Source organism: Drosophila suzukii, chromosome X (assembly GCF_043229965.1).
Source record: "Drosophila suzukii chromosome X, CBGP_Dsuzu_IsoJpt1.0, whole genome shotgun sequence".
NCBI lineage: Eukaryota > Metazoa > Arthropoda > Insecta > Diptera > Drosophilidae > Drosophila > Drosophila suzukii.
Genome location: NC_092084.1, coordinates 17,298,182 through 17,312,549, shown reverse-complemented (window position 1 = coordinate 17,312,549; position 14,368 = coordinate 17,298,182). Strand labels below are relative to the sequence as shown.

Sequence of the window (14,368 nt, the reverse complement as noted above, 5' to 3'; positions counted from 1 at the left end):
CACCGATGTGTGTTTTGAATACTGTTGTACTTTGTACGTGTTGCGGCAGAGATCGAACAGAACTATTCCCTATGCCCTCTTAATGGAAGGCTCCTAACCGCTGCTTTAAAGAAATCCAGAAAAATTTAGATGTTTTTGTCTTGAATCGTACAAAAAAAAAGGCAAGATCAGAAATATCCTGAAATCCTTTCATAGATCAATCTATGCTTTCAACTATCTTAAACCACCCTTCATGCGTTTTTGAGTTGGACTGCGAACACAAAAATAGAGAAGTATCAATAAAATATTATAACACTAAAATAACAATCTGAAAATTTCAGCACATAGGGCGAGTGCTCTAATATTACAAAAAAGATAATCATGACAAAATCAAAAACCAAAGAAAAGCAAAAAAAATTTTGAACTGAGGCTCGAACCCCCATACTATGGAGCGAGAGTTAGATGTTCTAACCTCTAAGCTACTCAGGACTGTGAAAAATTCGGATAGAAAGCCTAAACAGATTTGACACTTATTACTACGATTCGATAATTAGGACTAGACGATACAACCCTACCAAGACTAGACCCATATCGATAATAGACAATCGAAGTAGTTGGCCGAGAATTACAACTTGTGAATCATAACAGAATGAAACTTTTCCCAAAAACCCAGTAGGTGAGGTTTAAGGGAACCCCTAGACGCTGTCATCTCGCCGCCGGTGGTAGCTGAGTGAGTAAGGGAGATACTTCTCAGCAATTACATCATATCACCACCGGTCCGGGTTCGAATCCCGGTAAGTTCTAAGAAGCATGGCACACAAACAGACAACTAAGGATCCATATAGTACACTCTTGACTTGAACGAAATAAATAAAGTAGAATTAAGCAAAATGTGAACCAAAAAAAAAAAAAAAAAAAAAAAAAAAAAAATATTTTGTTTTTGCTTTTAAAACTATTTGCACCTAAATTTTCCAATATTATTTTGCTGCTATTGTTTCAGGTGTTTAATATTTCTAATAGGATAAAAACATATACAATATTTTTGGAATTTGGGATCTTAAAATGACGTATTCTTATATAAAATCGCTGGGTCGCCACTCGCTGCTCGACGGAACTTGCGAGGGTGCAGCAATCAACTGCCTCTCCAGCAGCCGCGTATTTGCATATGCCCCCGTGTGCTGGCACTCGGTCCTCCTGCCACCTGTCCATCCGGATGCATCCTCATCCACATCCACTCACTCGGCTGTCAAAACGCAGGACGAAGCTACCGGGTTGTCACTTTTCGCACCGCTTTGTGCCGCATTAATGCGCATATTAAAATGGACGCAGGCAAAGGCGAAGGCTTGCAAAACTAATGTCAGTCGTTGGCTTGGCCAAAGGCTTAGAAAATTGCTATTCATGTGGGGTATGTGTGCACTTGAAAAAATAAATAAAATTAAGACATAAAGCTAGTACAATTTAGGTCCAGGAAATGAAGTAAATTCAAAGATTTGTAGTTGGCAAAAATTAAATAAACTCGATTATGACACCAGTTTACAGCACAAAGTCGTTAAAATGCTCTAATTAAGAATTTACTTAATATTTTTTATTTGTACCATACTTTTTTCAATTCTAAATGCTATCCATCTATTGAAATTTTTTTTTTTTATCTATTCATACAGTAATTATGAACCGAATTTGGTCACTAAGGATTCATTTAACTAGTATTACAACGCCCTTAAATTTTTCCTTACACAAAGTATATATTAAGTCGTTGATACAAAAGTTAAGTTCTGATGATATAGTACAAATTTTTGTTGATTTTTTTTATATCCTATGAATTAGCCATACTAAATTCTATGCATTCTATTACTTTTCAGAATAAAAAATCGTTAAAACATGATAATCTATGAACTTTTAGTTTTGAAAATTAGAATTTAATGCTTATTTTATTTGTTAACCCTTATATTTGCTAAGCACCTGTATTGCATTGTAATGAACCACTTACTTTTCATATGCAACTAGTTTTCAAAAAATATGCGAAATAGCAACAAACAACTAATTTTAAGGATACAATTTTCCTTTCCGAAAATAAAAAAGCCCTCAGCATGATCTTTTCTCTGTGCTCGCCTTTTATACTGTGGAAGGACCTGCACAAAAGGATTGCTGGCGACTGGCTCAAGGCTACAGACGACTTTTCTACCCCAAAGTTCGGCGAACGTTTAGCTTGCTTACTTTTCAATTTGTTGGCCAAGATGGGGGCGGATAAAGGTGGTTGGCTGTGAGCATTGGGGGGCCTGGGCCTCGGCTCGGCAGATGTGCTTAACGGTTTCGGGGCACAGAAACAGGCACATTCACATCCTCATCCACATCCACATCCACATCCTCATCCACATCCACTTCCCCATCATAATGCGATGGAATGGCACAAAGGACTTTGGACTTAGGTGGGGCAAACATGGCCACACACGCGGTCACATGGGGAGCGATTAGCGCGAGTTTATCAAGGGCTCCATTCTGCTTTCCGCTTTCTGCTCTCTGCTTTCTGCCCCATTGAAACCACAAAGCCACAACCACCGCAGCTTCATCAAAGATACATTATGTGTGCATATACGATATATATTCACAAACAGCGGGCAATGGCTATTTAGCCATTATCAAAGCAAACGGCCACTTGTTCTGCTTGCTGGCAATCAGGAAATGAAACCGAATCAATAACTCGCCAAGTTTGGATTAAATAAACAAATAATTGATGTTCAAAGCGGGAAATGTGGGTGGTATAAAGCAGGTATATTTTCAGGGGGAAATATAAATTCCCCATAACCCAGGCAAAGTGGGTAACTTAAAAGTACCCAGTATGTGTTCGAAAAACATAGAACGCGGCTGAGTAACATTCCTTGGGACAAGTGGCTCCACCCAGCGGCGTAACAGTGGATGTATCGATTTAAAGCTTTTCATTCGAACTTCAAAATCTGCCAATACTTTGCAGATAACTCCGCTTTCAGGCTAACATTATGAGGTTTAACAGTGTCCTTAATGCTTACCACATTTCCAACATGTTCTGGGATTATAAAATAGAAAATCTTTTAAAACCTTTTCCTAGCTTGTCAATATATATGTATTATTTTTTCGGCAAAAAAAAAATGTATTGAGAAATATGTTTTAAAATGATCTTAAGAAATTGCAATTTTAGTTACTATGCTATAAAATGTAAAATAAAAATATTTTTGGGCTTGGAGTCTTAATATTTACTATCCATTTTGTATTTTTATAATTTTTTTTAGAAAATGTCTCTTTAAAGTAAAAGTATAGATGTTCAAAAAATATTTTTTTAGTTTTATTATACATTTTTATAAAAAAATTTTTCGAGCGACTTGATTTAATATTAATTAAATCTAAAACTAAAATATATTAGAGCTTTTTAAACAAGCAATCAATATGTTTAACGACCAACTATTTTTTTAATATTTTTTTTTGATCGTTCCTTATCCTCTAAATATTGCTTGTTAATTATAAAAGTAAAATATATTTCAGAATTTAAAATGACGAATCACTTTTTAAGGGAATACTTTTTTTTATAATGTAATATTTGGTGCAAAATTTTTGTATACCCATTGTCAACACCATAATACATTCTCACCAAAGTTTTTTTTACGAGTGGTGACTGAATTATAATAACGGCAGGTTTTTTTTCGTGGGATCAGAAGTGATTCATTGTACTGGCCCAAAGCTTCGGGGAAAATTAGAACACCCTCCCTGAATCGAATGAACTGCGAGTCACTTACGTGGATTTCGCTGGAAGGGAGCAAAGCCATCCCTCGTCGGGTCGGTTGTCTAGGCAACTTTCCAAGGAATACCTGCCAAAACATTGAACTTCCTGGCGTTGCCCGTGACGACTACCTGTCGCAGTCAGCTGTCCGCCGGTGGCAGGTAAATAAACAAGTATATCTGTAGAACTGAAAAAGGAGTTGCAGTTGAGAAAGTTAAAAAGAAACCAAAAATATTACCAAATAAATCCCCAAAAATGGACCTGAGCTAGATGGGTTTACTGTGCGCCAAGCTGCGCGACTGCTGTTGTTTCCAATCCTGCAGCTGTTGTGGGACTTCCTCGCCGCCGATGGAGGAGTTCCAACTGCTGATCCTTGGACCCTCGGGCAGTGGTAAAACGGAGCTGGGTCATCGGCTGGCCAGACTTCCAAGGGCCTTGGATGACCAGGAGGCGACGAATGGAGTGCGCTGCTATGAGGTTTCCATGGAGGAACTCCCTGCCAAACTCCAGCTGACCGAAGTTGGTGGCAATCCGGAGATGCAGCGCCTGTGGAAGCACTACTATGCCTCCTCGCATGCCCTCATATATTGCTTCAATCTGGCTTCGGATCCGGATGAACTGCAGGCCACCTTTGCCCTGCTAACTGATTGCCTTCGATGCACTCAGCTGGCTGGCAAACCGGTGCTCCTGGTCGCCTCACATCATCGCGATGGAGTCCAGCTTTATGATGTGGAATATGCCTTCGGCTTGGAGGAGCTGGCGGAGTCCTGCGGTTGTCCTCTGCTCATCTGCCACATGGACGATGCGGAGGATCTGCAGCGGGGAGTCCGGTGGCTCTGTCACCAGCTGTTGGCCAGAAAATCACAGTTGGAGCAGCGGATACGATACGATGTAAATATGCAGGTGAATTTACTTCAGGAACTTTCAAATCCAAGACAAATTGTGTCTCTGCAATATAAAGTATTAAAATAATTTTTAAAATAATTTAGTTTTATATTTTTCTTTTGACCTATATATAACTTTGTGATTGTAATATTTCCGAATTTCGGTTTTTGATTTACCATTTCTATAACAAACCGTTTTTACTCACGATTGACTTACCCCTTTTAAGTGGCTTTCTTTTATATTAAGAATAGATTATGTTCAATGATAAAGAATTTTATCTATGTAGCTAAGGAAAACCTTCATCTTAATATATTCCTTTATCTAATAACTAAGCATAATATTAATGGATATAATTCCACAGGTTTGGCAGCGAAGGAAGCGATCGCTTTTATCCAGCGGAAAGTTAGCTCAAGTGCATCGACAGCGGTTTAGGCGGCAGACTAGAAAGGTGAGATACGTACTTTGAAATACTATCTATTATTAAACATTCATTATAAAAACCCTCTTAGATATTACCTACAATCCAAGGAATCGGTTTGATGCGTCCAAGTACAGCACCTCCAAACATTTTCTTCGTAAATTCCCAACAGGCGGAAAGTCCCAAGTTGTAGGAAAAAGTGATCAAGAGCGCATTTATAGTGCCAAAAACCATTTAAGTGTTTTGAATAGAGGCTTCTTTTGCCATTTTTAGCATTAAAGTTTATCAATCAAGTTAAATGTCTGTGACAAAGATACGTTTAATTAAATGTAAATAGCTTTTTTAAACATGGAATGGCTGCTTTTTTTCATTTTAAGCTACTTTTCAGGTAGAAATTTTTCATTTACACCATCGTTGACCGTGTGAAATACAAAACTCACAATTGCAATGACAGATATGAGCAATAATATGAATTCCATTAAACAGCAGCTGTGCAAGTGCAACATAAATTCAAGTTGAGCACATTCCATTGAATAATGCAAAATAACTACAGTTGTGCGTGTTTGATATGTATTTGCACTGTTTGCCTGTCAATTCGCATCGAACAAAAGTTAATCAATTGGCCTGGTAAGCGGAGAATTATGCATTTCGCACAATTTATGACGAGCCCTCTGGTCGACTCTGTTCGTTGTCAGCTCTAATTAACAATTACAAGTTGGCCCAAGAGGACAGGATTTGGAGTCGGCATTGTGTGGCGTTTTAAATTACATTTCTTAAAGGCCCCGAGTGGGCACAGTGGCGATCAAGTTGATAGCACTAGAATTAGAAGGGTACATTTTCATATATTTACTATAGCCAATCATTAAAAAATATATGATTTATATTTATATATATTTAAAATATATGATCATTTGTATTTGTAGGGCTTTGTATAATCTAAAATCTTCTAAGAGAGAGTCTAAAAATAGGCAACACTATATTTAAAGTCAGAAGCATCCAATGGATTTGTTTCGTTCTTTTGCTGCATACTTTTAGATATCTCTATAAATGGTTTCAAAACGCCAGTGATTTTTTTGGCGCCCCCCTATAGATTATTTTTGAAATCTCCAGAGTAAAGTGTCTGTATCTTGATTGCTTCTAAATCGTCGAAGTTAACAAAGTAAATCTTGTCGAAATACTTGTGCTATTATCTAGACCGCAGCTGTAGGACAGTAAGTATGCAAAAAGGCATCGTTTTCGACCAGATTCTGGCCAGACATCCTGATGGGATATGGACGTGGGTGTCGATGAGGAATGGGTGGTGGGTTGAATGTCAGCCAGTCGATGATGTATTGCCGAACACCAATAAGCAAACCACAAGGAGGAGCATCGCACACATACGAGGATTCCAGGAGGCGGGTGAAATCAAACAATTACTAATACACTGACATCGATTCCCATCCGCCGGCGGAGGGATGATGAGAGGGCTGCAGGATGCAGGATTCAGGACTCGAGACTCAGGATTCGGGCTGGAGGGACGGGGGAGATGGTGACATTGATGATTGCGGCTCGTCGGCGTCTGGAGACGCCGGAACGTGTGCTCGTAATAATCCCCTGTCGCACAATGCTCGTCGTAACTATAGCACTGAAATTGGAAATTATCCTTGTAGATATAAGATATAGCAACTATGGAAATTAATAATTTTTTGAACAATAATCCAACAATATATTAATTTTTTTGTACACTTCAATATTTCCAACACAGTTATTTAAGAATAATAATATAAGATATTATTCCCTTCAATTAAAATTCTCAATGAAAATATTTTCCAATACCTTCTGTTGCTTAAAAATAATTATTATCAATAATTAATAATATTAATAATTGATATTAATAATTAATAATTTGATTAAAATTCCTAAAAAACATAACGCTATAAAAATTAAATAGTTTAATTTGATTGGAAATAAAAAAACTTCTGAAAGGCCTTTTTAAAACTTTATTTATTAACTTATTTATTTTTGCGTTCAGTTTAAAATAATGATACTTTTAGTATTTTTTTAAGGTTTTTTAAAATTTATTTTTCAAAATTACTAAGAACTTTTTTTAAGGACGTCCTATTCTGGTGAACTCTGGTGTACCAACACCCACCGCTGCATTTGGCCCAAACTCCCAGGATCACACAGACACAGACGCAAATGCACATGGACAGGGACATACACACACACACACACCAATACCAATACCGCCTTACCGCACCCAAACACCCAAACAAACATGTGTCGCCGTGTGTTGTAGCGAAAAGTGTAAAATAAGCATCAATCATCGCTTATTCGAGTTGTCATCAATCACACACACGCTGCACACACACACACACATACGCACATGAAGGATACGCTGCGGTGACACCAACAACAACAACAACAATAGCACCAAAAACAGGAACAACTGAAAGAGGAGAGCCCACCGATGTCTCACCGTTATCCTGGGTGGTTAGTTTTTGAGGCAGTGACATCCGTATCTGCAAATTTGCAACCCCCACACCACCAGAGATGTTAGTATCCCATAGCTAGATATCCATCAGGGATCTATAAACAGGAATTACAAAGCATTTATTAAATATGATTAGAAAGTAAGGCAAGATATTTTGGTATATATTTGAAGTGATTTAACAGGCATCTAAAATACGGCCAGCAATATTACTAAAATGTCACTTAGGAAGACAGAATTTTATCCCTTGAAATAAAATAAAATCTAAGCTCCTTCATATCCTAGGAATCAAGATGGCCCCATTACGATTAGATCATTAAACAAAAACTGTATCCCATATAATAAAGACAATGTAATATGGTTCATATCCTAAGAATCAAGATATACCCATGAAATAATACATTAATATTATTATTATTTTTACTCGAAAAATATTTCTAACTAAGTTTCTCATAAGGTTGTTCAAGTAACCCTTTAAAACTAAAATGTATCGATGGGTTTTTAGGGAAATTTGAATTTTTAAAAAAATAAATTATAAAGTATAACCCTTGGAAGGATAGTTCAGACTTAATAACACAAATCATATCGACTTGACAAAGAAATTCGTTAAGACTAAGATATTCCTTCTTGGGTAAAGTAACCTTTATATAATCAATATATAAAACAAACCTCTCTGTAAAAATTAATATTTAAAGAATTCTTTTAAAATCAAACCTCTCTGTAAAATTAAGATTTCAAGCATTCTTTCAAAATCAAAGATCTCCGAATAAGGGCTATACCATTTTTTCCCAGCACTGTTCCTTCCGGTCATTGTCCTTCGAGGGGCATTTCTAATTCCTTGGCGGGGCGGGTTATTAAATCATCAGGTTGCACGATCGCGCCTGTCACATGTCTGTCAACAGTCAGCGGCGCTCGAAAACGCGTAACCAAATATCCGAGTATCTGAGTATCCCGAAAACCGAATAACCGATTATCCGAGGACAACCCTCATCAAGGGTTACATACTTTGGGTGACTGCTGCGTGCGCCAAGGCGGAAAATAAAGATTTAATCGGCATTTATGGACATTTTGCAGACTTTTTACGATTATGCGCTCGTATGACGGCCAACCAACGAGTTGTCAAACAACAAAAGGGGAGTTACGAGCTACGAGTTACCAGAGTTACCCCTTAAGGGAGTGAACGAGTGGTGATAAGCGCGGAATGGAGTGGAGTGGATTGGGAATGGGATTGAGATTGCCATTGCCTAAAGAGCAAATTAATCTCCAGGACTTGTCCCAAACTTGTTCATCAACTCGATATCTGTCAGCACTCCACGAATGGTTGCCGATTGACATTTGATTGGGGGGCGGGAGCAAAAGGCACTGGCAAGTAAATCGTTTTTAAATAAATTAAAGAAATTAAGTAGGAAAATCTGAAGGAGAAATATTATAAGAAATTTGAAATCATTTGATAAACAAATTAATAGTTTTTTGCCATTTTCAACCTTATAAATGGTTAAATACCATGCCAAATCTAATAAGAATATTGATTAATAAACTTATTTACTATTTTCTATATTTATCTTTACATAGGGCGACAAAAATACTAAATTTAGTATTGTATAATCTTTTAAAATGTTAGAAAACAAATATAATACATATTCATTAATATAAATATGTAAGATTACCTACAAAAATGATACAAAATAAATATAATAAATATTTATTTATTTAAATTCTTGAAAAAAATAAAGATATTTCAACATTAGTATTATTTTATTTTATTATTAGTTATGTTCTTATTTGTAAAATGACCTATATATACCATTTTCACTACAATTGCTCTGTTAAAATATAAATCATCCAATATTGTAACCCTTAGTTTTCGGAACAGTTTACTCTTTATATAGATCTTTTAGATCTATAGATCTAATTTGGTATCCTAACCCTTCAAGTATAATATTTCAAGGAAGTGACTATTTTTCCAGTGCAGCAGCGACTTTCTGGTCAGCGGAAAACAATTGCCCCGGTCAATGGGAGCGGGTTTCAATTTCATTTCGGGGCAACAATGGTGTTATGCTAAAACGGATCCGGCTCTAATGTTTTTTGGTAACCACCCGGCCGGCGGCGGAGTCCCGCCCCCATATATAATCGAATAAAGTCACGCCGCTTTAACATTTGCGGTCAACACGTGAGGCAGCGGACATTTGGACAGTTGGTTCTTTTGGGTTTTTGGGTTTTGGGTGTTGGTTTTTTTTGGGAGATGGGCAGGTAAACCGGGTGACCCGATGTGCGATACTCCCATTGTGTGTGCGCCAAACAAAGTTGCGGGAAAAAGGCTGCAGGACATGTGCACGAAATTAATTTCCAGGGCAGCCGGATGAAGGACGCGAAGTGAAGTGAAGTGAAGGATAGGATAGGAGCAGCATCAGGAGCAGGAGCAGCATCAGGAGCAGTAGCAGAAACGACGTCGCTCTTTTTAATCCAACATGATATCGCCCGCAAAATGCAAAGCGGCCGAGGTCGCTCCACTGTACAGTGCGACCTCGATAGCATAGTCTGACCTGGATAGCTAAAGATACGCAGTTCCCATTTTTAAATTTAATAAATTTTTCAAATTCAAATAGCTGAATTTATCATTTATTTATATGTCTTTTAAATTTCGAAAAGAAATATAGTTATAAAAATAATTTATATTTAATATTAGTTATATACTATAAAAAATAAATTGAAGGGGTTTTCACCTTTTTGATAAAAATGCCTTCTTTGGTTTATCAAATTTTACTAATTTTATTTTATAACTTGTTGTGTTGAGTTTCCTTTTTTTATATTTAATAATTATTTAAGAGATGAGATAAAACCATTAAATAAAAAGCTGTTTACTCTTAAATTAATTAAAGTTTATTAATAAATACAAAAATAGTTTGGTAGATTTCTGCTCAGTTTTAAGTGTACTTAAAAATGCTTTACATTTGTTAAATCATTTTATGGATATATTTACCATAGCTTTTTCACAATATGAAAATATTATACTTTTCGATTTATATATATTATAATACAATTTTAAATATTAATTCTGCTGGTTCATTGAATTACTATTTAAGCCATTCTAATTTTACGTATTTTTATGTTAATTCATCCAATTAAAAAATGAATGGAACCAAATTCGATATATTATGAAATTTAAATGGGAGAAAATGGATCAAGTTGCTTTAAAATCTGAATTTAAATAAATAAGTAAGTAAACAAACAGTAAAATAAATAACGAAGTAAATGAATAAATAAATAAATAGGTAAATAAATAAATAATTAAATAAATAAATTAATAAATCAATTGAAAAATAAATAAATAATATAATTTGAATTAAGTTGGTAATCCCATTTAGAGGCCAAAAACCCCGAGTTCAACTGGTACTCTCCGACTGTCTTTCTCAGACCAGGCTCCACTGTACTTGCAGGCGAATCCTTGGCACGGACGTGGCCGTCCACCGTCACTGGCCAACTGCAAAAATCCGAAAGCGGATTAAACGTATTCGTGAGAATTCGTCAACGATTTCACACCTGTTCGACGGGCGGCGAGGACCTGGCCACGAATACGGACAGGACCTCAATCACGGCCCCTCTCGTCCGGAATGGCATAAAATGCCAATTAGAATTTCAAGTTCGCAGTCCGTTGGTCCGCCTTAAGCGCTCTGTGCTTTTGTTTTTCGGAGATGGTGGTAAAGCCCCCAAACCACCCGAACTACCTATACATATATCTCGACTTTTCGCAACGCAAATTGTTTATCGCCCCCAGGGCTCTTTATTAACTTTACGGCCAGTCGGCCAGTGAGAACTGACCTCTCTTTTCTCTGGCCGGCGGCTCAATCTCCAGCCCTCGACTTTCGATTTCCATGCGCTTCGATTCGATTGGATTCCCCACTCGATATGGGGGAACTCGAAGCCCCCGACTCCAATTTCAGGTCCTTTGGCCAGCTTATGTTCCCCCTCGTCCTGCGATTCTTTTTTTTTTTGCGTTGGTTGGTCAACGCGTAACGCGGAAATGCACTCAAAATATTAAATGCTTCAGTAGTTTGCAATTATTGCGGGAGGCTCTGCCTTGTGCTTAATTCATAATGCGCATCGAACTCAAGCTGGTAAATGGAAAATGGGAGATGGAAAACGGAAAATGGGCAGTGGAAAATCAAGTTGTAGGGCGGAGTTTTCGGTCAGGCCTTCTGGTTCTCAGGGAGTTGGGGTCAAGCGCAGAGGAGTTTTCTGGGATTTGGGACTGAGAAACCATAAAACATTGAAGGGCCAACAACTTTGGGTGGCAAAAAGGCATGTGACTGTGGGATAAAGGGTAAATTAAGGGTTAATTATTGTTTTTTACAAAAATTAACATAATTTTAATTTAATAAAAGGGTTAACTAACATATGTATAACAAATATTTATTTAAGAAAATGAATCATTAAATATTGGAAAAATAACTGCCTCCTTTAATATCACTCCAATAATATCACTGTTACATAAATAAATTTAAAAAGACAAAAATATTTTTATAAATCTATAAGAAATTAATTCTTAAAAATTAAAAACATCTCTCGAAAAAATTAAAAATAAACCAACCATAAATTTGAAAATAGTAGAAGTCAATAATTGCTTTCAGATATTAGCTAAAGCTGCAATAATAAAACATAGGTTTTAGGTAATTTCTCAATTGCTTTTTAACCTGAGAATAAATAAATAAAATCTTTGTTATTAAAATCTAAGAATCGAATTAAAGAAGAAATCATTTTAGATGGTATTATTTAATCAATATCAGTTTTTTAGTGTTAATGAAAGTCAATAGAAATCACTAAAAATATTATAAAAACCGTATTTTTTGTTTATTTTTAAAAATCTAGAAACCCATTTGAAGTAGTAAATTTTTTAGTGGATAAGAAAATAAATATTTCCCTAAAATCATTAGCAACAATTTTTGTTTTCAAGGTAAGTCCTAAAATGAACTTCTATCAATCATTAAAAAAGTAAAACGAATACCATCAATATCAGAAAAGCAATCCAAGGAGCTGCCTAATTTGATGTTCCATATGCCAAAAACCGAATCTCCACACGAAATTAGCGCATTAAATTGGCCAAATGGGCGGGGGGCGCCACCAGGAAGTGGGCGGGGCATATTTCCAAGTGTGTGTACAACATGGCAAACCATAAATATAAATTCCCAGGCGCTTTACGAGCCGGCAGCAAAAATAAGGAAAAAGGATTACATGCCACAAGGAGCAGGAGCACAGGCTTCGATAAAGCAAAGTCTATGAGATTTACGAGCAGATTTCAAGAGTTACAAATACATACATGAGTTTGGCCTAGGAAATCAGGGGGGGGGGGGGGGATAGAAAGCCGATACAAGGATACGCACAGCCGCAGGACACGGATTTTATGTTCTGGACGACGGCGTCAAGTTGCCAAGAGCAAAACTTTCAATTGCATTTCGGCCAAGTTTCGTTCGGCTTATCTTTATTATCGCCGCTGTTATAATCCTGGCCCCCAAGTCGTGAAGGTCCTTGGCATCCCTAGACCCAGATCCCGAATCCTGGATGCTGGGCCTCATAAAGTATGTCATGTGTCATAAATGACAGATTCTTAGGCATACTTCATTGATCCCTTTGGCCGTCTCGTTTTTACGACGCTGCTTGCTAAATTGTTGCAGTATCTGTTGCCAACACACACATGGATATCCTGGCAGGCAGACAGGATATCACACACACACTGGCACACACACACACACATTCACACGCGAGTTGTGCGTGTTTGAAGTTTGCTTTTGATAAATGAATGGATTTTCAAAGGCGACGTTAATGAAATACGCACACAGGCACAATCACGAGCAAGGATGCCAGACGCCCAAGGATTCCATGGCTCCAGGAAGCATGTGTGTGTGTGTGTAGTAAGTGTGCCTTTGTGTGTGTTTGTGCCCCCTGCACATCCTTCAATCTATCAAACTCACGTGTCCGTCGTGTCTCAATTTACTTGCTTAGTTGCTGCTCAACTTGCGGCGCTTTTGCTCCTTTTACGAACACCGAAAACCGAAACAGAACCAGCAGCGGTTGCCCGGCATTTTGATAGAGTCCATTTTGGCATATTTATGAAGTCCTGGCGGTGAAAGGACCCCGCTGCAAAGGAGGAAAAGAGCAGAGTGGCCATCCTGCGGAGTGCCGAGCAGGATTAGCATCAGCTGGCGAAAGTAGATCATCGGAAAGTGCTGCAAAAGTATATGCGTATAATGCCTAAACTAAATACGATCAGGAAGGATATTGATTTCATATATTTATAATTTATTTTATATATTTATTTTGAATATAAAAAACGAATACATTTGTTAAGCTTCCCTTTAATAGCTAATTGCCACTTCAGTGTTCAATTACTTATAGATGAAGTAAAAACTTAAGAAAAGATTAATGTAGATTTTGCATACCAAATATAGAAATAATAAAGACTACTTTGAGAACTGAATAACTTCCTTGATAACACTCATATATATTAAATTGTTTATAAATGAAGTAGAAACTTTTTAAAAAGTTTGTGATGAATTAGCATAGCATACATAGAAATAATATAAAAATACTTGAAGAACACAGAACTTGCTTAATAATACTCATATATTAAATGGAGTAGCAACTTTTTAAAAAGTCTGCGATGGATTAGCATAACTAGCATAAATACTAGAAAAACTAAGAACATGCTTAATACTCGTAATACTCAGATATTAAATTAACAACTGAATAAAAAGATAATGAAGAATTGTTTAAAAAAACAAGGAAATAATAAAAAATATTAATATAATATAATGATAAAGAAATAAGATTGTCGAAATATAGTTAACTTTAATTTGGTAATAATAATTAGGCA

The 14,368-nt window shown here is 36.6% G+C and overlaps 1 protein-coding gene across 2 annotated transcripts; it reads left to right on the top strand.

Annotated features, from left to right (window-relative positions):
• Positions 1–3,855: 3,855 nt before the first annotated feature.
• LOC108005151 (ADP-ribosylation factor-like protein 15) lies at positions 3,856–5,384 on the top strand. Of its 2 annotated transcripts, none has more exons than XM_036819866.3 (3): positions 3,856–4,618; positions 4,974–5,060; positions 5,122–5,384. In XM_036819866.3, the coding sequence occupies exons 1-3, from the start codon at positions 3,998–4,000 to the stop codon at positions 5,221–5,223; spliced, it is 810 nt and encodes a 269-aa protein (XP_036675761.2). In that variant the 5' UTR covers positions 3,856–3,997; the 3' UTR covers positions 5,224–5,384. The 2 variants fall into 2 exon arrangements, with proteins under 2 accessions (XP_036675761.2, XP_016923814.2); XM_017068325.4 differs by having other exon boundaries at positions 3,859–4,630.
• Positions 5,385–14,368: the final 8,984 nt, after the last annotated feature.